The sequence below is a fragment of the Lissotriton vulgaris genome, chromosome 9 (genome assembly GCF_964263255.1).
Source record: "Lissotriton vulgaris chromosome 9, aLisVul1.2, whole genome shotgun sequence".
NCBI classification, from domain to species: Eukaryota; Metazoa; Chordata; class Amphibia; order Caudata; family Salamandridae; genus Lissotriton; species Lissotriton vulgaris.
In genome coordinates, this window is record NC_141697.1 from 932,070,276 (window position 1) to 932,093,568 (window position 23,293).

The following is a 23,293-nucleotide window of genomic DNA, read 5'->3' on the forward strand; positions in this document are numbered from 1 at the left end:
TACTTTCTATGAGTAAAGTATGTCCACAAAGATTTGGGACTATCAATATCAATTAGTGATACATAAATCCACACGACACTGTTGGCTTGAAAACATATAAGAATGACTGATATATTTAAAGTCATATATCGTCTGTGTTAATACCTTAAACAATATTGAAGGACCAGACTAAGTACAGACTGTGAACAATGTTTGTGACATATATATATATAAATCTGCAAGAATGCCTCATAAATCACACGGGTGCTATTGCAATAAACAAAGACAGTCAACACAATTAACATATACACATTTGCTGTTGCGCTCAAATGTAGTAGATGTCCCTAAAAAGACGTGTGTTTTTCATTCTGTCTTGTACATGTCTATTTGGGCATGGCACGCTCTGTTCATATCACATCGACATTTCGACCCCCAGAATGCGAGTGTGGTTGGGCAACATCACATTGGGGTCTTCATCAGGACTAGAAACACGGTAGTGCACAGCCTACATGGTAAGGAAAATGTATACTTAGTGTCAGAATGTTTAGCTAAGCTGAAGCCGTTGTGTTGTGTGAGCATTACAGAATTAATATCCCCTGTTATGCCAACTTCTCAGGAAAGAAGGAAATCGTATGTCATGTTATCCTCTCTTATTGGTAAAAACATGTGTTGTGAAAATTAAAGCGCTTACAAAAGTGCGCAAGATGGAGAAATGTGGTCCGTATAGGAAGTATAATTGGTGAAAAAGGTCAATTACTGAGAAAACTGCCTACTTTAATGTGTGGATGAAAACTTCAAATCTGCTTCAATTTCATGAAGGAGCCAATTGTGTGCTTCCTCTTAATGGGTTACTTTTAATGGAATTAAAAGTTTGGAACATCCAAGATCTCAGAGCACGAAGTGCTTCCCAAGTACCTTGACGGCTCGTTGGCGTGGCATCCCATTGCTTTAATACCATCAGCTTAGAACGCGCCTCACGTCACTTCTCCAGAGACGTGGGACTGAATGACCGAGCATCACTGATTTCCCAGCATGCCGGCGGTAAGCTGGATTTGAACTTGCTAAGCAACAGGATAACGCTTATATATTTTACTGTGAGCAATTAAATATGCTTTCTTCGTTAAAAGCATTCACTTGATTTTGAATCTTTCCCTTTGATTTTACACAAGGTATTTGGGAAGCACTTTGTGCTCCTAGATCTTGGCTGACCATTAAAAGTAACCTATTAAGGGGAAGCACACAATTGGCTCCTTAATGAAATCGAAGCTGATTTGAAGTTTTCATCCCCACATTAAGGTAAACCGTTTTCTCAGTAATTTACCTTTTTTAACCAATCATACTTCCCATACGGGCCACATTATCTAGGCTCCATCTTGCGCTTCTTTGTAAATGCTTGTAATTTTTCACAATCTAGGTTTTTACCAAGAAAAGAGGATAATACGTGATTTCCTTCTTACCTGAGAAGTTGGCATAACAGGTGAGAATAATTCTGTAATGCTCACCCTACACAACGGCTTCAGCTTATCAAAACACACGGACACTACTGCGTTGTTAGAAGCCTGACTGTCTACTAGTCTCTGTTAAGGTGTTAATGGGTCATAGTGCGGAGCGCGCTGCTGAAATGCCATAAGATTCATGGCAGCCTGCACGCTTGGCTATATTAGCACTTGTTTTAAATTGGCAACGTTAATTTTTAGAAATTGTATTAATATTTGGCATACTTGTGTTCTGTGCATACCTTGTACACCACTACCTTTTCCACCGCAGCATTGCTCCCCGTTCCACCGCAGCAAGTGCTGTTTGTTGTGGAGGTAGACAGCACGGCATAGAGGAAGCTAGATCCTCACTTCCTGGGGCATACCAGACGCGGTCATCTTGGCGAAGGTTGACGGTCCAGTTGTTGGATAGGACCGAGCCCAGCCTTCTATTTAAAGCACCTATGGAAATGACGCGCAGCGGGCGCACCGATGGCGCACCGAAGGTGCGCCAAAGGTAAGCCCGTCTGCGCCCGTCCGCGCGCCGGCCGGGCATAGGTCCAGAAATGCTGCTCGACTTACCAATATTAGGAATTACAGTAGGGAAGAGCTCTTATCCTTATAAACTAGCTCCCATATTTGTGTACACCAACTGGATGTATCCCTATGGAAGGGCCCTGTGAGTTGCCGTGGATGTAAGGAAACTTTCACTTTATCACAAATTGCTGCACTCACAGTTGGCAGAAACGAGCTCAAGGGGGGGTTAATTAAGGCTAGATCCCTGCCCAAACATGCACTACATATTTATGATCTAATAACTAAAGAAAATATGGACTATCTTTTTATTACGGAAACGTGGCTCAAACCCTGGTGTAACCCAGACATAGTGCACGCCCTACCACCTGGATATTGCATCCAAAGGGCGGATAGAGGGTAAAAATGGGGGGGGGGGGGGGGGCGATTATTCATAGGGACTCCCTGAACTGCACTGTAGTTGAACTGCAGGACTTGAAAGAAGCCGAAGGGATGGGGTTGCACATCAAGGTCAATGACACCTTCACGTTTGTGGCTGCTTTGATCTATCGCCCCCCGGGACCATATAAGGGCTTCTTGGAAAGTATTGGAGAGGCCTTTAGTAATCTGGCACTTCGATTTTCTAACTTCACAGTACTTGGGGACATTAATATCCATCTCGATTCGCCTACAGTTGTTACAGCTATTTTGTTTAGAGACACTATGGATGTACTGGGACTAGTTACTCTTACCACACAGTCCACGCATAAGGCGGGTTATACCATAGACTGTATATCTTCCAATCTAGCCATACTCCAGGTCGATCACTCTAAAATCCAAACATGGACAGATCATGCGCTGATACCTTTCAATCTCCTGCTTGAGGGCACTGCGAAGGGCAAGCTGTCAGGAAAAAGCACCCAGGCTAAAAACGAAGGGTGGAAAGCTATCATTAGCCACCCGGAATTGACTGCAATGGCCAGTGATTGCAGGCCCCATTTGGTAGGTAATCTGGAAACGGACAATAAAATTTTCAGGGAATGGATGTCCGAGATCAAAGCTAAGGCGGGTCCTATGAAAAGTGGAAATAGGCCAGCCTATAAGAGACTATCATCTCCTTGGTTTGATCAGTCACTTAAAACAAAACAAAGGGAGGTACGGAGAGCCGAACGAAAATGGCGGAAAGACTATCGTGATGACGAGCGCTGTAATTTTAAAATAGCTAGGAGTTCATATCACGCACTCATTAAACAAGCACAAATTAAATTCTACACTGCAGCAGTAGAATCGTCAAGCAACAAACAAAAAGCCATCTTTAAGATTGTAAATAGCTCCAACAATCCCAGGATATTAGTGCAAGAAATCACTCCCTCTGAGAGTCTCTGTAACACTATTGCAGACTACTTTGAGGAAAAAGTACAGGGCCTCACGAAGGACTTTGCAGTCCCTGCCATGGAGTCGGGAGAAGGGAACAGCATGGGGAATGGTCCTGTGGCCCAGTTGGCGATCTTTCGGCCAATTAGCCTGGAGGATACCTATAGGGCAATACTGACGGCTAAATCAGGGTCACCGTTTGATCTGTGTCCACCCACGTTCCTACATTCGATCGTTGATGTTGTCAACCCTGTGATCAACGAAATTGTAAACACCTCACTAGCCACAGCTAAAATCCCTTTAGAATGGAAACTAGCAGCGGTCATACCCCTGCAGAAAAAACAGTTGTCTGACCCCACTATATTATCCAACCTCCGGCCAATTTCATTACTCCCTGTATTATGTAAGATCACAGAGTCTTTCGTAAACAAACAAATCGCACAGTTCCTGGAGGATAGCGAGGCCTGGCTCCCAAACCAATCAGGCTTTAGAGCACAACACTCAACTGAGTCAGCTCTCCTTTTTACCACCGATACCATCCGTATGGCCCTTGACCAGGGTAAGAAGGCTGTCCTCATTTTATTAGATCTGTCGGCAGCCTTCGACACGGTCTCACATACTATCTTGATTGACCGGCTAGCAACATCTGGCATTTCTGGTAGGGTCCTGGAATGGATCAAGAACTTTCTGAGTGGCAGGAGACAAGTGGTCACCCTGGGCGATTTCTGCTCGAAGGAAAAATTACTCACAACGGGAGTACCACAAGGGTCTAGTCTGAGCCCGACATTGTTTAATGTGTACACCGCCCCTCTGATCAGGCTGATATCATCATTTGGCATTGATGTGGTCGCATATGCCGATGACACGCAACTAATCCTGGTCCTTGATAAAAAATACTCAGGACTGGGAAGAAAATCTTAAATGTTGCCTCACGGCCACTTTCGAATGGATGGGGAAGAACCATTTGAAATGTAATACGGGCAAGACAGAGATCATGCCAATGGGCCCACAAAACGACTTTGTCCCCAAACTATGGTGGCCGGAGAAGGCAGAGATACCTCCTCACACCACCAATTCTACTCGTAATTTGGGGATCAACTTTGACACCGCCCTGTCTTTCAAGCAACAAGCACTGACAGTAGCTGGGACCTGCTTCGGGATCATCAAGGGACTAAGGAAGTTTTTCGATCTACTTCCTCTGGCGGCTAGGAAGACGGTAACAGTCGCCCTTGTGACATCAAGGGTAGACTATTGTAATAGCCTATATGCAGGGACAAACAAAGTTGTTACTCATAAACTCCAGATGGTGCAACATGCATCAGCTAGGCTAGTGCTGAAATGGCCGAGGAGATCACCAGCATCGGCGGCATTAAAAACTTTGCACTGGCTACCGATAATCAAACGGGTCTTTTTAAGATCCTGATTATCACTTTTAGAGCCGTTGACTCCCAAATGCCGAAATATCTACGGAGGAAGTTCTCTTGGTACCGACCTCCACGTAACTTGAGGTCCTCAAGTGCTAACCTTCTGTCGGTCCCAGCTTTCAGACTTGGCACGAGAGGAGTTAAATCACTGCCAGTCCTAGGCTCAAAAGCCTGGAACACTCTTCCCCCTCAACTCCGGGCACTGGAGCGGTAATCCGAATTTCGAAAGGCTCTGAAAACCTAGGTTTTTAATTTACAGGATACCTGCGCTAGAGCACTAGTGTGACAGGGGGACATAACTACCACAAGCAGCCTGACCGTGTGACAGATCTTGGTCAACAATGGGCGTTAGATGCTCCTTGGAGCGACAGGCGCGCGGTATAAATGCAATATTACATTACATTACATTACTAAGTATACATATACATTTTCCTCACCAGGCAGGCTGTGCACTTTGTGTTTCTAGTCCTGATGAAGACCCCAATGTGATGTTGCCCAACTACACTTGCTTTCTGGAGGTCAAATTGTTGATGTTAGATGAACAAAGCGTCCCATGCCCAAATAGACATGTACAAGACCAGATGAAAAACACGTCTTTTTAGGGACATCTACTACATTTGGGTGCAAAAGCAAATGTATCTGTATAAATGTTAATTGTGTTGACTATCTTTGATTGTTTATTGTGATAGCACCTGGTTTATTTATGAGGTACATTCTTACACACATATATATATATATATATAGTCACAAACATTGTTCAGTCTATATTCAGCCTATCCCTTCAATATATTTTGATGTATCAGCACAGACGATATATGACTTTGAATATATCAATCATTCTTATATGTTTTCAAGCCAACAGTGTCGTCGTTTCGAATGTCTGTCAGTAGTGTGTTTTTTTGTCTAATTAATTGATAGTCCCAAATCTTTGTGGACATACTTTACTCTTAGAAAGTAATTACTATTTTCGTGGCAGAACCTCTGCTCTTATACTGCTGCAGCAGGAAGCTCCTGGGCTCCCAGGAGCGTTGTGATTGGTCTGAGCGCCGTGGTTCAGGGCTCAGACGGGGAATGGGAGGCTTTGCATGTTGTTCACCCAGCTCTGTAAAGCAAGCCTAATGGGAAGATGCAAAGTGCATAGGAGTGTTTGGCTGACCCAAGAGGGGATGGCAAAGCAGTCATGCACACTTAAGGGATGCAAACCACTCCTCTCTCTGCTCTGGCCAGCCCTGCCCCGCGAGCCCCTGACTTCAATAGGAAAAATAAAATTATAATAATGATACTTTATTATCATTTTATTTTTACTTTGGAACAGTGGGGCGACGCTCCTCCACCTTAGCGGAGGAGCCGCACAGCAACTACTAGAGTCAGGAGCACAGCAAAAGTTTGCAGCAGTGAACGAGACTCTTACCTCTTTTCAACAGGTGATCCCATAGCTAGACACCGGAGAAGGTTCCGGACCAGCTACAGAGTCTTGCAATGTTTCACCCAAATTTATTCTGTCTAGAGATGAACGGGGGGGGATTGCCCTCGAAGAGACAGTTGCTCGGATCCTGTGAAAATTATACTTGATACTATATTACTTGAGGGTGAAATATGAATTGTGTTTTAAAGCGGACTGTTTTTGATTAAATTGCATTTTCAATAAATAGTTGTTACTTCCGTGGTGGGGAGTAAAAGTAATTTTCACTATATGCCAACAACTTGCCTTGGACAGCAGTGAAGTGGGGGGGCATTGGCAGCTTTAAGCAATCTACCTTTGCCCTTGGGATGGGGTTGAAATTATCACTGAGCAGCTGCTGTCCACATTTTCTTTAGTACATACTGATAATGAGATTCCATTGGCTCAAAATTCATGATTATCCGATTCAAAATGCCTATCTTTACCCAAACAATTCTGTACAGCCAAACATTAACCGATTGAAAAGTAAATATTTGTGCTTTTGATCATCAGGAAATTAAGGAAAACATGACAGTGGCGCCCCCATATTTTGAGGGCAATGCCTGGAACCAAAACAAAAAACCCATTTTAGGGACCACACTTCCATCTGGGCTCAGAAATACCGCCCTGCTGTGTTGTATGTACCTCATTGTAAGACATTCAAGCCTATAAACCTGGCATATATATATTTTTTTATTTTTATGTAGTAAATAGGCCTAACATTCCAGACACCAGTTTGCAGTTGACTTTCAGTATTTACAAAGAGAAATCAACATATTCATAGAACACCATAATAAATTGTCTTTCAAGTCTTATTTTTGCTTTTCCAGGCAATCTAGTAAACGCACACTAATCCAGAACACTGGCTTATGGAAAGGCTTTATCAATTTTTTTCGGGCAGCCCCTGTTTTCACAAACCACACTTTCAGCCTTTGTACAAAACTGTAAGATGCTGCTCCACGGATCTTGGGATGAGGAGGTTAGGCTGCCTAGTTTTAGTCAATATCACTCCTTGCCTCCACTTATGCTAAGTTAAAAATAATTTATAGCATCTGAGAATCTCCAGGTCCAACCATAGTCACAAAAGAATCAACCTCTTAGCGATCTACCTCAGAGTGTTAACCATTATGTGTATTTGTTCCATCATCGTTCTCCAGAAATGCTACATTATCGGGTACAGCCAAACTGTATGATAATGTGCCTTCCTGACCATAGCTCTGCAGACAATTAAAAATGTATCGTAAACTTTACTTGTCTTCAGTAATAATATTTCTGGTGGCTACGTAATCACCCTGCATGTTCCTCACCATATGATTTATCTTAGATGTCATACTGGTCTGGAAAAACTGGTCCCCATCAATATCTCTCCAGCCAAAATAGGTGACACCATGTAGCTTCAGTAGCGACACTGCCTCGGACAGGACAACACCTGAATGAATTGAGCTGTAACCCAAGTAGTGGTGTCCGTGCCTGAAACTATTTTCTGGCCCCACCAAATTATAACTAAAGGATACGAAAGATTACCGACAACAACAAACACAGCACATAATATCTTTGCATATCTTGGTATCCTATTGATCGCAGCACTAATTCACACTAGAGAAAAGAGGGTGTCCATAAATCTGCGGGACGGTTATGTATACATCAGAAACTACAAACTACTACCCCGTCCCACTTCCGAGGAGAGTAACTTTCTTCACAGGAAAGTAACCACAGGAAAGTAACTTTCTTCTAATTGATACATCTTTCTGCAGAGTCCCAAGGCAAGACCTTTCTCGGAAGTGGGACGGGGTTGTGGCTTGTAACCAAAGAAGTCAACCAGCACAGCTCGGGCAAAGTACTAGTCACTGAAAGCTTGAGGCATAAGACATAAGGGCTGGACAAAAATATACAAGGATGACTGTGCACTACCTGGCAGATGTTGGCAAACGGGATGCTTCTGGAGGAAGCCTTGGGGCTGGGTCGAATGCCATTCAGAGGATCGTTCTTGGCCAGGGCATAGCAAAGCTTGGTACATAGGATAACATAACTCAAACCGGTGCACTTGGTCACCACCTTGACCTTTTTTAGTTCCCACTACGGCCTCAAAGAGCTGATCATCCATGCTGTCCTGCTACTTGCAGTCAATGTTATGACCCCGCACTTCTGGAATCCAACCTATACATCTGTTATTCCACATGGTTGAATGAGGTGGAGGTAAGAAAGATGGAAGGTTAATCAGACTGGTCCTTATGAAAAGCGGCTACCACATGAGTAAGAAGGATTAACTGGTGAGAAGGACCAACTTCTCTGAGGAGAAAACTGCGGAAAGAGGACAAACTGAGAGGGCCTGAAGTTACTGCCACCAAACACTACAGTCTACTGTGCATCAGCTTGAATGGAGATGCCATCAAGAAAGTTGGCACAAAATTCATATCTCACTGAGCAACAATAAATGGAGTGGAAGGAAACAAGTTTACAAAACTTGTCAAAACTATGTCCTAGTGGTTATTTAAACAGGGAGTGTTTGTCAGGTAGATCCATGAAGTTAGATGGGGGCAAACACATAGCCCTTAACTGTTTCACTGCCAGATCCGTTGTGCAAAGGACTACTTGAATTGCTGGTCACCGTAAAGGGAAGATTTAAAGGGATCTATGTCTGAATAAATGTATTCCACCAACCTCTTCCACTCCCTCTAAAAATATTGATTGTGTAGCAGATTTCATAGCGGCCATGATTATATCCACAACTTCTTCGAGAAGGCCGAAGGACTGTACCTGGCATCACTCAATTTTCACATGTTCAATTGCAACGTTTAGGTATTGGGACGGAGAACCTAACCCCCTGCTATAAAAGCAGAGCAAACCTTTGTGGGAGAGGAAGAGGTGGTTGTATGTTGAATACCAACAAATCAGTGTGCCAGGTCCTCTTTACTCGATTTGGATCAATCGGCTGTGCTTGATCCTCACACCCTTTCTCCAGGACTTCAGACAGGAACAGAATCTGTGAAAACGTACAACAGGTCCTGAGACCAGTTTAATCTGAAGGCATACCTTCACGAACTATTCAGAAGAAGTGTATGGCACAAAACCGAGAATACTTCCTGTTGTTTTATTCTGACCTGTGGAAAAGAGATAAATGAATGGGAGAAGGGCACAGGATAGACAGGAGCTACTGGGCAATAACCCTGGTTGTCGAGATGCTTTGCCTCTGGTGTCCTAAGTTTCGATCCATATTGGCTCTGCAAACTGGGCCAATTACAGCCTTTTCTGCAATTGACTCTCCGTGTGGAGAAGGCAAGCAATAAAAAGGCTTCTCATGTAGGTAGTCTGGGGAATTGGAGTTCAGAACTTAACAGTCAACTAACGGACACAATAAGGTATTGCCTTGCCCAGTGCTTATTTTTAGTTAAAAGAAGGTACTTTTTTCTAAAACCAAACCTTAAAACTACATAGTTTGATAGTAACTATAATTACAAGGTTATAAACATGGTTATGATCTTCATTAATACTCTACTTGCCACTTCCAATAGCCTCTTCCTGCTCTGAGGGATTGTTAAGACTATAGTCCCGTTACACCACAGGCGTAGGCAAAGGTGCAGATTACTTCACTTTACCCTACTGATCAAACACACAACAAAGTTCAACATCTTTCTTCCCGTGCTTCAAAAAGTTGTAAGTCCACGTGGCAGATCCTTTTCTCATTCCCTTCGTAGGGTAAGACGAATGGCATTTAAATTCTAATGGTGCAGTGTGTAATGACTCTTCCCTCAACCTGAAGCCACTGTGACGGTAGGCACAATTGACCGGCCTTCATCTGGCACCAGCTAGATTCATAAGGCCATAACACCAAGTAGATGCAAGACTTGCAGAACCGGGGTTTGTGCTGAAATCAGAAACCTAGGAATCCACTCCTAAATATCCTCTATCGTCTGAGTAGGAGTTAAGGTCTTTATTCAGGCTTGTCCAGTACTGGCTCTTAAAAGATCAGTCTTTTCGTTCAAGACAGGCAACACATTTGGGCATTGATAATAAAGCCCAAGTTGTGTAGTAGAGTTATTGTCTGCTGAAAGTGGTGTTCTTTGACCACCCCAGGAGACTCTTCTTTCACCAGCCAGTTGCCCCAGTGTGGAAATACCTGGATGTCTGAACGTCTGAGTGAAGCTACCACATCAGCCAGCATAGGGACCCTAACCAATCCCCTGCATTAAAGGCCAGAAGAAACTTGTTTGGGTCTCAAACCTTCTTCCTTGGAAACCAAAAGGTGAGTAGAAATCCACGCCTTTTTCTTTCAGAGACATCACCTCAGTGGCCCCTTGTTCTGCAGTGAAAGGACTTCTGCCTCCAGAAACTTTTTGCACACCATAGAACATGTCCTGGTGGACAGAGAGCATTCTGTAGGGAGGGACTGGAAGATTATAGTGCAACATTTGTGCTTTAGCTGGATTACCTAGCAGTCTGTTGTGATTGTCTCCAAATTGATGGAAAAGTATAGACCCTCCATCCACCCAACACCCCACCAGAAGACAATGACTTAAGGGAGAGTCGGAGAGGTTTTGAAACAAAAGAGCTGGTAAAATGTTGTGGCGATTGCATTTGCCGCTGTTGTCCGTTATGGCATCCCTAGATCCGCCCCCAGCCTGAAAGGAGTGCAATTGCTTTTGGTGTGCCTAGACCAGCTGAGAAAGGTGCATCTACATGGATAGGACTGCCATGGAATGTTCTTGACATGTTCTTTACTGTTGATGGAATTGGCTCACAGTGGAGGCAGGTTTGCAAAGCGAGCCATTCTGCTGCTTTTTTGAAGTGCTATAGGGAGAAATATACCTTCTATCCAAAAACCGCTTAACTTTGAAGGCTATGTCCATTAGTGTGGCCTGGATATCTACATAGAATCCAGTGGGGTGCACCTAAGTGTGTCAGTGTAGAGTGAGAACCGTGCCCATGGACTGGATAACGGTGTCCACAGAATTGAGGCCTAGCTTCAAGAACTGTTTGGATGTATCCAAACTATCATTGACCAGATCTGTAAATGTTTTTTTGTCAAAAGTATGTTTATTGGTATTTTAAACACAGAAAAAACTGTGACAATCCCGCACATCATCCCACACAGGGGGTAGCCGTGAAATCAACCCACACTTAGCACATGAAGCCGGACAGAGCTCCCTTCATCCATGCCCTTAACATACAGAGTAGCGCTCCAATAGGTGCAGTTCCTGATGTAGGCGAGGTGTATCAAACGGTCTGTGAGGTGGTCGGGGATCAATGAAAGTCAGGGCAATCGCCCCCATAACAAATCGGCTGAAACCTACATGCCCCAGACCGAAACTAACAGCCGCCAGTTTATGCTTAGTCAAACGGCGAGCTTTCACGTACCAGATCCCTGGTGGGTATTGTCTTGGAAGAAGTGATAGGAGGGATTCACATTAACCACAACGAAATACAAAAAGCCCCCCCACCTTCCCCCCCAACCCTCCCCAGTGGTGGTAGCGACTCTCGGAGGACAAAAAGCAAGGCACGTAAGGTTTGGGGGGTTTACAGTTGAAATAGGTGTAGGGCTCTAACGCTAGCAGGACACACCGCAGATGGTAGACCTTTGGAGAGAAAAGTGAATAATGGGCCCCAGCGGAATTCAAAGTTCTTAAAATCATCCAGTATGATGATGTCAGCCATCCTCTCCAAACTCAGTAGCTTCCAACGCGTGAATGCCAAAGGGAGATGGCCGGGGCCTCCCTCTGTTTCCATGCCGCGGCGAGGGTAAGCTTGGCCGCCCCGATGCTGAGCCACATAATCTTCTTGTCCGCCCTAGCCTGATGTTCGAGACTAGGATCACGGAGAACCAGTAATGTCGTGGCCATCGAGGTAGAAATGGGGTATCCCAGCATCTCCTTAATTTGGGCAAGGATTTCCGCCCAGAAAGGGCGGATGATAGGGCAATCCCACCAGATATGCTGGAAGTCCCCTTGCAGCCCGCACCCCCTCCAACGTCTATCGGAAGTGTTAGGGAATATCTGTTGCAGTTTGGCCGGATGTAGGTACCAATCCATCATGGTTTTCATGTGTGTCTCCCTAAGTTCCACGGAGTGGTTAAACTTGGCCACGTCTGACCAGAAGTGTGTCCACTCCACGTCAGAAATGTCCCTTTGAAGGACCCCCTCCCACATGGACATGTTTCGTGGCCTAGCTGAAATCACAGTGGAGAGTAGGAACCCATATATAAAGGTGATAGCACCCTTTATGGAGGAGGATTTGGTCAGAAAGGCTTCGAACTTTATAAGGGGTCGTGTAGCTGCATCCCTCACTTGAGGAGATAACGCCCAGTGGAGTAATAGCGCATGGAGGTAACGTTCAGTCTCTTGAACCCCATAGTCCCTCTTACAGCTGTCGAAGGTGAGCGGGTCAAAGTTATGGAATAGGTGTGTTAGTGCCAGACAGCCCCCTTCCTTCCTAGCATCACAGGGGCCCTCAGTCAACGCTGGGCGAAAGGCTGGATTAAAGTGTAGGGGCGTAAAGGGGGAGGGGAAAGTAGTCCACCTATCATCCTTGGGGACAGAGTCCCAAACCATCAGAGTGGTGCAAGTGGGGGTACTAATGTAGGCATTTTTGGGCATGTCGCTCTTGGGTTTCCACACCAGGCCCCAGATCGTCCTCCCAGCCACGCTCCGATCCATGTGGAGCCAGTTTATTTCTGACTCTCGTTGTGACCACTCTACTAGCACTCGGAGTTGCGCCGCTTTGTAGTACAGGTGGATGTCAGGTAGCCCCACGCCCCCCTCCTTCTTTGGTCTGCGCAGGATGGCGAAGGAGAAGCGTGCTCGACCCCCCTGCCAAATAAAGCGTAACATCATAGATTTCATTCTCCGAAAAAATTCCCCCTGGAGTTCAATGGGAAGGACCTGGAACAAGTATAGCAACTTGGGAAGAAGGGACATTTTAACTGCATGAATCCTCCCCAGCCATGATATGCACCTTGGCTTCCAGCGGTTCAGGTCGGCCTGAATCTTGGTTAAGAGAGGGGAAGTTGGCGGAGTACAGTTTCCCCAGCGTGGGAGTCAGGTGGATCCCCAGATATAGAATCGAAGAGCTGGCCCACGGCTTGAGCCGGAGGACCTGGAGGATTTCAGATTGGGGGAGTGTGAGGTTGAGGACGTAAGATTTATCAAAGTTGACCTTAAACCCTGCAACCGCTTCAAAGCGCTCCAGGTCCGCCTGTACATGGGGGAGAGAGCTGGCCGGGTCAGATAGGGAGAGAAGGACATCATCTGCCAAGAGAGTGATCTTATGCGTCTCCCCAGTAAAGGGTAGGCCGTGGATGCCGGGGTTGGCCCTCACCGCCAGTGCCAATGGTTCTATGCTTAGGGCAAAGAGCAGAGGCGAAAGGGGACACCCCTGCCTAGTGCCCCGTGAGTGTTCGAAGAAGGATGACGTATGCCCATTTACTGCTACTCTAGACCTGGGGGAGAGGTAATTTGCCCGAATCATTGTCAAAAATTTAGAGGAGAAGCCAAAGGCGGTCAATGTCTGAAATAAAAAACCCCAGTCCACCCTGTCAAATGCCTTTTCGACATCAAGCCCCACCAGAACCGCACGGATTTTGAACCGATTGACATTTTCAATCATGTGTAGCACCCTTCTCGTGTTGTCGTGGGTCTGTCGCCCCTTGATGAACCCTGATTGGTCCGGGTGTATGAGACCCGGCATTAGGTCATTGAGCCGTTGGGCAATGATGGAAGAGTAAACTTTCGCATCTAGATTTAGAAGGGCAATCGGCCTATAAGAGGCGCACTTACTGAGGTCTTTCCCGGGTTTGGGTATAACAGATATTAGGGCTTCAGCCATTGTGCCTGACGTCTCGCCTTCGTCCGCCATGCTGTTAAACAATCGGACTAAGTATAGGCTAAGTTCAGAGGCAAAGGTCTTCTAGAAAATGGCCGTGTACCCATCTGCTCCTGGGGCCTTATGGGGTTTCAAGGCCTTAATGGCCGCCATCGCATCTTCTCTGGTGAAGGGGGCAGAGAGCACCTCATTCCATTCCGCCGACACCTGGGGTAGTGGCAGCGCCTGCAGATACTCTTTCTGCGTGGCGGCATCAAGAGACTCCCCTGTAAATGTTTTTTTATATGGTCTGGCAAGCTGATCACTGTAGATTTGCCAACTCCTAAAAAAAAAAAAAAACATGAACATATCTGCCCAGAAGACTGGTTGCATTAGCAGTGCAGAGAGTGAGACTATTGGGAGCAAAACAAATTTGTCCCGTACTATCAATGTTCTTCGACTATCTACTAGGAGGTTCATTGGGCATTTGTGTTTTGCTTTGAGTAAGAAGCTTGAACTACCAGATTTCTTGCGACAAGCGAGAAGACCAAAAAAGTGGATCAACCAGAACATGTCCATCACTTTTTTTTTTTATTAACATTTTTTGAAAACCTTTATTGTGCAGTTAGTAGCATACAAATACGGGCCTACAACCAATTAGGCCGGCCACGAAGCAGTCTGAAAAGCACATAGATCAATAAAGAGGTTTCACGGCAGTCACCCAGTGTATTGCGAACAAGTAGTTCAATCGTAGAGGAGCTGAGTGTGACCGCCGGATGCAGGATCAAAGAAGGTTAATTTTATAATAGAAATTATAGCAGGATCAGTTGCAGTTTAATCATCAGAGTGCCCATAGCGGGCCACGAATCAAGCAGCAAAACATTAAGGCATCAATAAAAACGGTTAGCAGCAATAGTCTACAGCAATCAGAATATAGATGCCACATTTCCAACCAGTTCCATCGTAGCCCGCCACGTGCACACAGACCACCAAATTATTATACTTATACCTAACTGAGTAACCAGAACGGCAAAAGGAGTTACAGTCATTCTCTATACTGACCCAGAAGATAAGAAAAGGGGGGAACGCTAAAAAAGAAAGAAAAGAAGGAACGCCGTGCTGCTGTACGCGCCCCCACAGCGATAAGGGCGGGCAAAGTGACTGGGAACCACGTTAATGGGGGTGGGGCGTTCAAGTCAGGATATCTGTGCAGTCAACATCGTATAAAGTAAGAATACCTCACCCCCCCCCCCTCCCACACACACAAACACACTGTGGGAAACACGCACAGCCACAGCGTCCTAAGAAAGGGACACAAAAGAGCCGTAGAAACTAAAAAACGGTCAGAAAAAGACCCCACCCCACCCTGCACCCCTGCAGAAGGCTACGGCCTACCCCCCCAGCAGCGTGCCTGTCGCCCTTAATAGGAGACCCGAAATCTAGGAAAAGTTAGAGAGAGGAAAAGGAAACAAAAGCGAAAGAACCAGGGGGAGAGGAGAGCCATCAATCGAGCCATTCGGCCCCTACCCCCCGCCATCACACACATTAATGCAACATCAAAACGAAATCGACATAGTCTCGGGTATCATAAACCTTCGAAGGAATCGTCCATAGTATCTTGGTTGAGGGCACTCCTCATCTCCATCCGCCAACCGTTAGTCCTCCGGGTCCAGAACCGGCTCACCCCTGTCCTTTCCTAGCCATCGCTACCGCGCGTGGTAGAGTAGTGGGCAGCAAACAAATCAAGGTGGAGAGGCCATATGGCCGAAGCAGGACAGACCATGGGAACAAACCAGAGGACTCCAGCGGCCAAGCAAGAACTTTGTGCGGCAGTCTAGACGTTTCAGCAACGACAACGGGAGCAACAAACAGTGTGGGTGCAGTCTCACCGCACAGGAAAGTAGAGTCGTCCCCGCAGGATAACACTGGGGTCTCGCCGGGGCAGTTCGAATCGGCAATCTACGTTGTTCCCCGATCAATCGAGCAGGAACGGGCTCCGACGCGGTGCCCACGCCCGCGCCCGCCACGATCAAGGCGACCCCGGGATCCGGGGCTGCTGGTGTATAGTCTTGCCGATGCACAGTGACAGCACTCCTCACGGCAGCAGAGGGGGACGGAACAGCACACACTCGGAGCCGAGCCGCGTCCATGAGGGACGGCCCGACAGCAATAGCGGCCGTCCTTCTATCCCGCACAAGGGCGTCGAGGGCCAGGGTCGCGCGTATAGTCTTTAAGGCATCAAGAACATCACCAAGCGTGGGCTCCCGCTCACATGACCAGACCTCCGTACACTTCAGCGACATAAATTCGCCGCCCTGCTTCAGTCCGTGACTCAGGGCGCCGGCCGCCATCTTGCAGTTCCAGCCGCGTCCCCGTGCGCCTCAACTTCTGGAGCGGGCTCTCAAGCAAGGCCACCACGGGAGCCCCCCGAGCCCCAGGAACGACAATCTGGGTGCAGAAAGGAGAGCCACCAAAAGGGGGACCGCCAGCGCCACCGCCCCGCGGGCGCCACACGCCGACTCCGGGCGCAGGGCTTCAAGATGGCCGGACAAGGCAACAAAGGGGGGAGCCTCCTACACGGTCTTCCCCCGTCCACGGCGTGCCGCACCTCACCACGGGCCCTCCGGCCGCTGGACCGGGCCCGATCCGTTGCCATCGGCATAACCGCACCACGGCCTCTCCCAGCCGACCTCTCCTCTCCACCAGGGGCCGCCGTCGACACCATCTCGCCGGCTGACCCCCACAGGCAAGTCCCCGGTCTCTACGCCGTGGAGGCCCCAGACCAAGCAGGGGTGTAACTTCGGGTCCGCCGCTCGCAGGAGCCCCCGGGACAGATGGTGAGTACAAGCTTTCCTTCGTCTTTCCGTATCTTCCCGAGTATGTCGTCTCGGGGCAGGATGCGTATCAGGATATATGTGTTGGGCAGGAAGGCTAGCGGAGCCAAGCTACATTGCGGCCATCACGGTCGCGAGCTTGGCTCCTCCTCCCATGTCCATCACTTTTGACTATCTTTCTGAGTTCAGATGTTAGACGTTGCTTCCTCAGAAGGCACAGTCCGTTCCAAGGCTCCAGCTATTTCTTGCCTTCCGTAGCCTTCCGTAGAGAACACAACCTACTAGCTTTCCGTAGGCAACTGAAAACGTGGCTCTTCCCATAACCCATCCCTACAACTTCCCCCCTCTGAAAGCTACAGGTTGATTGTCAGCGCTGGGACGCCCCAGGGTAGCTATGCGCTTTACAAATCTGAAATCAAAATCAAATCTTGTACCACAGTTCATAATGACGAAACATCTTCTGAAGCTGAGCCAGAGGGCTATGGGTTGACCTCTTCTTGTGAAGTGTCCACACCACTCGCATTTTATAAGTCGAAATACAAACCAGCATCAATGTTGTAGTGGGGAAAGAGGTTATAAACCTTTGAATTATCATTTCTGTTGCATGGATATCACTATGACCCAAACAATTCCTCCATCTGGACGAACCTCTGAGTCCAAGAAAGTGCTCTCCCTTGGGTACTTTGTTTAAGTTCACCTTAACTTTCTATTTTGTCACACTAACAGTTCACTCTGGTATATATGGCTTTAAAGGTGGTGGCATAGTCAGCTTGAAGGAACAGGCGACAGTGCCTTGGCAGGCATCAGCGACTTCTTGGTCGCCCAGAGTGGCGCTTTCTTAAAGAGATCCAGTTCAGCAGGTGGAAGGCCTTCACCTGCTTTTTGAGCATTTCAATCTTATCTGATGATGAGGGAGACCTGCCTTAGCATCAAGACTCTAAACAGCCCTGGGAGCTGGACCATTTCCTCAAGAAAGAAGAGTATTTCTCTTTCTCATGGCGCTTTCTGCTCCTTAATGGAAGATCTTTCAAAGATTGTTCCCTGGCAGCAGGCTTACCTAGGGTTGAGTGCAAGCACTTTGGCATCTCCCTGCTAACCTTAGCCAAAAAAGCTTGACCTCCTGCTCCAGTTGACCTTCGGATGCTTGGAAGCACAGGAACAGGAGGCTGCGGTGTTGTGTTTCAATCCCAGAAACAGCATGCAGATGTCATGAGAGTCCTTTATGGACATCTTATGATTTAAACCCTGAAACTTTAGGAGACCTTTTACACAGTTTCTGTTGATGTACTGAGTAATTGTTTCAGTGAGACGGAGAGCTCAGAATCCCATCCATCTGGCCAGGCATAACAGGAATTCATGGCAGTATGCTACTTGGCTCCTAACATACTCGGGTGTGTCATATCATGAGTATCTGCTGAAGGTGCATAGTGCTACCTGGGAGTCCTGGAGACCGATTGCTGGGGAAAATGCTTTTCTGGACCAGTTTGAAGTTTGAAAGTATAATTCATAAGTTTAAGAATCTGTGGGAAGATGTATACCCCAAAATAAATTATTTCATTTGTGTACTGGAGTAGTAGATCATATGTAAAACTTTAAGTTGTATAATCTAAAGCCTTCCTTGATGGCTCCCTCTTTGGGTACATCGGGGCTTCCTGCTAATTCTTCTCCTCCTGCTTCTAAATTCCAATATTTTTTCTAGTTTGGGGTTTAGGTTGGCCAAAAAATGTAAGGTATTCTTTATATCAGTGAGACATTTAATCAAATGCAAACAGGATGTTAAAATACACAACCCTCTAAGTTCTCCTAGAATCTTTAGCAAGAATCCAACTGGTGCTGTGATGCTGGCAACTATTGTTTAGAATTCTCCTTATGAATGCAGGGTAACATGACACGATTAGGTCATTTTTCAGTAGAATTTCACATGTGAATGAATGAGTGTTTTTACAAGAATATGCTGCTCATTGTGAGTCTTCATGTTTAGTCCAAAAGTGTGTTATCAATGACTGTGGATCCCCCTCTCTAGGTTACTCAGGATATCTTCTGTCCAGAAATGCATGATGTTGCTAGGCAGCAAAATGGTTAGACCTTAATCAGTGCCCAGTGCTGCCGGGTGATGCTGTAAGTTAGGCTTGAAGTTTCATGGTGCTGAGGAGGTCTGACACTAAATGCCAACAAATGAGACCTTGCCACTGGGCATAGTGATGATCATGGTGGAAGGAAGTGAAGAAGTATCTAATAGCCCAGTGCTGCCTGAACATATAGTTGATGCCAGCTCTTTTTCCTCTAGGATTCTGGATGGACATTGGGCAGCCCAAGGACTTCTTGACTGGGATGTGCATGTACTTGCAGTCGCTAAGGCTGAAGCATCCGGAGAGGTTACTTTCAGGCCCTGGATTCGTGGGGAATGTGTTAGTGGTAAGTTGGCAATAAATTATGTGACAACTGTTCAAGACTGTGAAAGTATCCAGCACAAATTACAGCTCTATTCTCTCCTTTTGAAGGATGTCTAGGGTATTGTCAATTCCCATGCAAAACATTACAAATGTATGATGTTATGACCCATGACAACTTGCTTGTGTGCGAGTGTTGGACACTGCCTCCCTTTTGGTGTCAACACATTTCCTTAGTTGGCTGACTGAACCCAGCTGGAAAACAATATACTTAAACCTGCACCCTCTACTTAACATCGATGGATTACAATTATGCCACAGTCGTTTAGTTTAGTTATCCTTTCACATTTTTGTTTGGGGTTTAATGTATTTGCGTCGATAGTTGTAGCATCATGTGTTTGAGTTTTCACAGTCTCTCATTTAAACTGTTTTCTACATTGACAAATGTTGTCCACCTACTATGGTGATCCATTTGCGAGCCTGCCAGGTAGTGATTTACATCTGTCTTGATGACCACATGTCAGTAGGCTTGCTTCTGGCCTGTTAGTTGCTCCACCCATGCCATCCTGTTGATAGTTCATCCCAATGGTGACCTCCTCTTCGACCATACGTATGCTGATCAGTTGGTAAGTTTGCCTCTGTGGTGACCTGTACAGAGGCTTGCCTATGTCACTTTTTGTGTCGCACTTATGTGACACCCTGCTCAGAGAAATTTAAGCATTTGTCAGGTCATACTGCTAAACAAGAAAAAGTTCAAGCATTTATGAGAACATTTATATAAACGGTCAACAGCAACACTAACTCAAGACTTTACAAAATGACTAGTAACAATTTCATTATATAACATCAATAGGAGCACATACCTATTCTCAAAAAGCTCACCCGAAAAATTATAAGAAAGCACTACGAAAATAGAAATCAAAACCAATAGGCTATAAATGAACAGCACTAACTATACAGTGCATTTAAGGATTTTGTACTAAAAATAGTTCTTCACTCATTGAAAACTATTAGACTGCTAAATGTTTCTCAGTCGTTCTAAAAATGTAGATCAATACGTACCTTCCCTCAGGCATTGTGTATGAAAAGGCTCATACTACATATTACGGATATAGTGTTTTGTGAAGAAATGTGTGTGATTTTTTAAATTGATTTAAATTTCTAAATGTGTTTGAGAACTTCCTACATAATACTCTAAATACAAGTCTGTCCTAATAATGGCACATCCAGAGGTCTGCTCTTATGGTCAGCTGCTCAGAAGTCTGAGCTGGTCTCCCTTTCCCTGCATTGGCTATTCTGCTCTTCACCTGATGATCCACATATTTGTGCCACTATTTAATACAGAAATGTCATTCGCAAATTGAAAACCTGGAATGCAGAAACAGAGGTGGGATTATCACAAGTGTGATTTATTTTATTTTGTAAAGTTAAATGTATCTTTACACTTTTTATGCTTCTCTCACCACTGATGGAATACTGACTTTCTTCTAAAAAATGAATAGAGGTCACTGACGCACTAACAATAAATATGTAATTCTAAGCAGCTTCCGTAATTATGGCTAGTAACCAGAGGTAGTGGTTTTAGTCTTGATTGATGGCGACAAAATTCCATAAATACAGGTATTAGTTATAACACTTTGTGCAGCAGTGCATTAGTCATTTCCCAGGTATTAACTTCCTGGATCGCCCATACATTGTACCTAGAATAAGACCCACCACGAACCATTTTTTTTTTTTTTACTTTATTGACAAAATAGGTGCAGATTTTAAGTTCGACATTAGCATTGCGGATATCTGGTACATAGTGCTTCATTAAGGGTGTACAGTTGGTTAAATTACATGAATTATAGGCGTATATGGTGTATGTGCACTACGTACAAAATAAAGAGATTTATACATAATTCTGTATAAAGCCATACAGTTCAACATTGCACATTCTGTTCTAGTTTCCATGTTTCCCACCTATCAAGACTGCAGTTAGTTCTTAGTGACTGCTAGGTATGGAGAGAAAATGTTTTTTACAAAAGAACTTAACTAATGTCATCACCACAGCATACAGTTGCGTTTCTTCATATAATGGTATCTTCCACTGCATAGAGCTCATACATTGGCTCAGAGATCACTAGTGCTGCTCTCACCACCCCCATACAAATCAAGGAAGCTCACATCATTACACCCCTCTAACTATCCTCCTCCTCCGACTCCAGTTCTTCATTCTCTGGCAATGGGTCACACGGTTCCCCCCCTATATTTATTCCAAGGTGTCCACACTTTATTCCATTTACGCGGACATGCCCGCATCATATATACTGCTCGTTCCTTTACCATGAGGAGGTCCATATTTCTAATCCAGCCCGACACTGTAGGTAATTCCGGAGCACCCCATTTTTGTGCTATGTCCCTTTTTGCCACTGTCATAGCTAATGTGGCCCATAGTTGTTCATACTTGTTCAAGTCAGTAGGATCCCAAATGTTTAACAGACATTTGCGAGGTTCAGGCAGGAGTGACATCTCAAGGGCCTGGGAGACTGTTCGCATAATCTGCCTCCACACTTCTTGCAGCAACGGGCAGTCCCACAGTGTGTGAAGCAGGGATCCCTCCTCCCCGCAGCCCCTGAGACAGAAGGGGTGTGGTGCCTTCTGTATCTTGTGCAAGAGTGTTCTGGTATAATAGGTGCGGTGTAGGATTTTAAGTTGTACCAGCCGAAACCTAGCTGAGATACCCACCTCCCTCGGTGAGGCCAACGCCTCGTTCCATTCCGAGTCATCCATATCCCCGAGTTCCCCAGTCCATCGCTCCCGGAGTTTCTGTGTGGGGTCCGGCAGGTTATTAACTAGTTTTTTGTATGTAAGGGAGGTTGCTTTCTGTTCCATAAAGTCAGTCAGCAACCTGTCCTCCAGTGGTGAGGACTCCGGGAGTACCGTGTCGGGAAGGATTGCATGCTGTAGGGCGTGTCGGATTTGCACATACCTGTAAGTTTCAGTGGGCCTCATATCATACTGTTGCTGCAATTGCGAGAATGCGACCACTGAGCCCTTATCCCAAAGGTCTCCAACAACCGAGATTCCTATTCGGTCCCATTGTGCGAAGCCCTTACTGGCTCTTAAGTTCCCTAACGATTTTGTGTCCCACAATGGCGTCATTCTCGTAATTTTCCCCTGCCATCCGAGTCGTGACTGTGCCGTATGCCACAGGGTTACCGTGTGTAGCGTCGGACCAATCAGTTTACGGGCCCGCGTGCGATTATATAGTGCCGCAAGCATGCCGTCCGTTCCCAGCTGTGACCAGTCCGCTTGGTAAGCGGGGTCCCCCCGCGGGACGTGGATCCATTGATTTATTATCTTGAGCTGGGAGGCCCAGTAATACAATTGAAGGTTGGGTAGTGCAATCCCACCTTCGTACCAGCTCTTGACTAATTTATCGTGAGCTATACGGGCCGGGCCATTGCTCCATAGTAGTGCAGATACAAGTGCTGTGACCTGTTGGAAGTAGCGTGGGGTCACCACGTGAGGAGTATTCTCTAATACGTAAAGAAACCTGGGGAGAGCCATCATTTTATATAGTGCTGCTCTTCCAAGGAGGGTTAATGGCAGGGTGGCCCAATATTTAACGTCAGTACGGAGACGTGCCAGAGGCGGCATCAGATTCGCGTTATAGAATTCCGTCGCATCAGTGGTGATAGTAATGCCCAGGTATTTGAATGAGCCGGACGCCAGTTGTAGGGGGCAGTTATCCCGCAGTGTCGGTTCTGGGCCCCTGAGTACGAAGATGACAGATTTGGACCAGTTTAGGGTGTAGCCAGATACCTTCCCATGCTCGTCGGACAGGGTCAGCAGGGCAGGGATTCCCTCGTCAGGGTTGGTCATGTAGATCAGCATGTCATCAGCATACAGCGATACTTTGTCTTCCCACCCGTCCTCCCACGTGAGTCCCCGAAACAGAGGCGTTGCCCTAAGTAGGATAGCCAGCGGCTCGAGCACCAGCGCAAAAAGTAGGGGTGATAGCGGGCACCCTTGTCTCGTCCCGCGCCTTAACGGGAAGGGCTTTGAGATATGGCCATTCGCGACT

At 46.2% G+C, this 23,293-nt stretch overlaps 1 protein-coding gene across 2 annotated transcripts in view; it reads left to right on the forward strand.

The window, feature by feature from the left end:
• GMPPB (GDP-mannose pyrophosphorylase B) overlaps positions 1 to 23,293 on the forward strand; it is a 284,530-nt gene that overhangs the window by 163,534 nt on the left and 97,703 nt on the right. For both annotated transcript variants that reach the window (XM_086938773.1, XM_086938774.1), the window contains exon 8: positions 19,122 to 19,249. In XM_086938773.1, the coding sequence (XP_086794899.1) occupies positions 19,122 to 19,249 (128 nt within the window). The remainder of the gene's footprint in view (positions 1 to 19,121; positions 19,250 to 23,293) is intronic.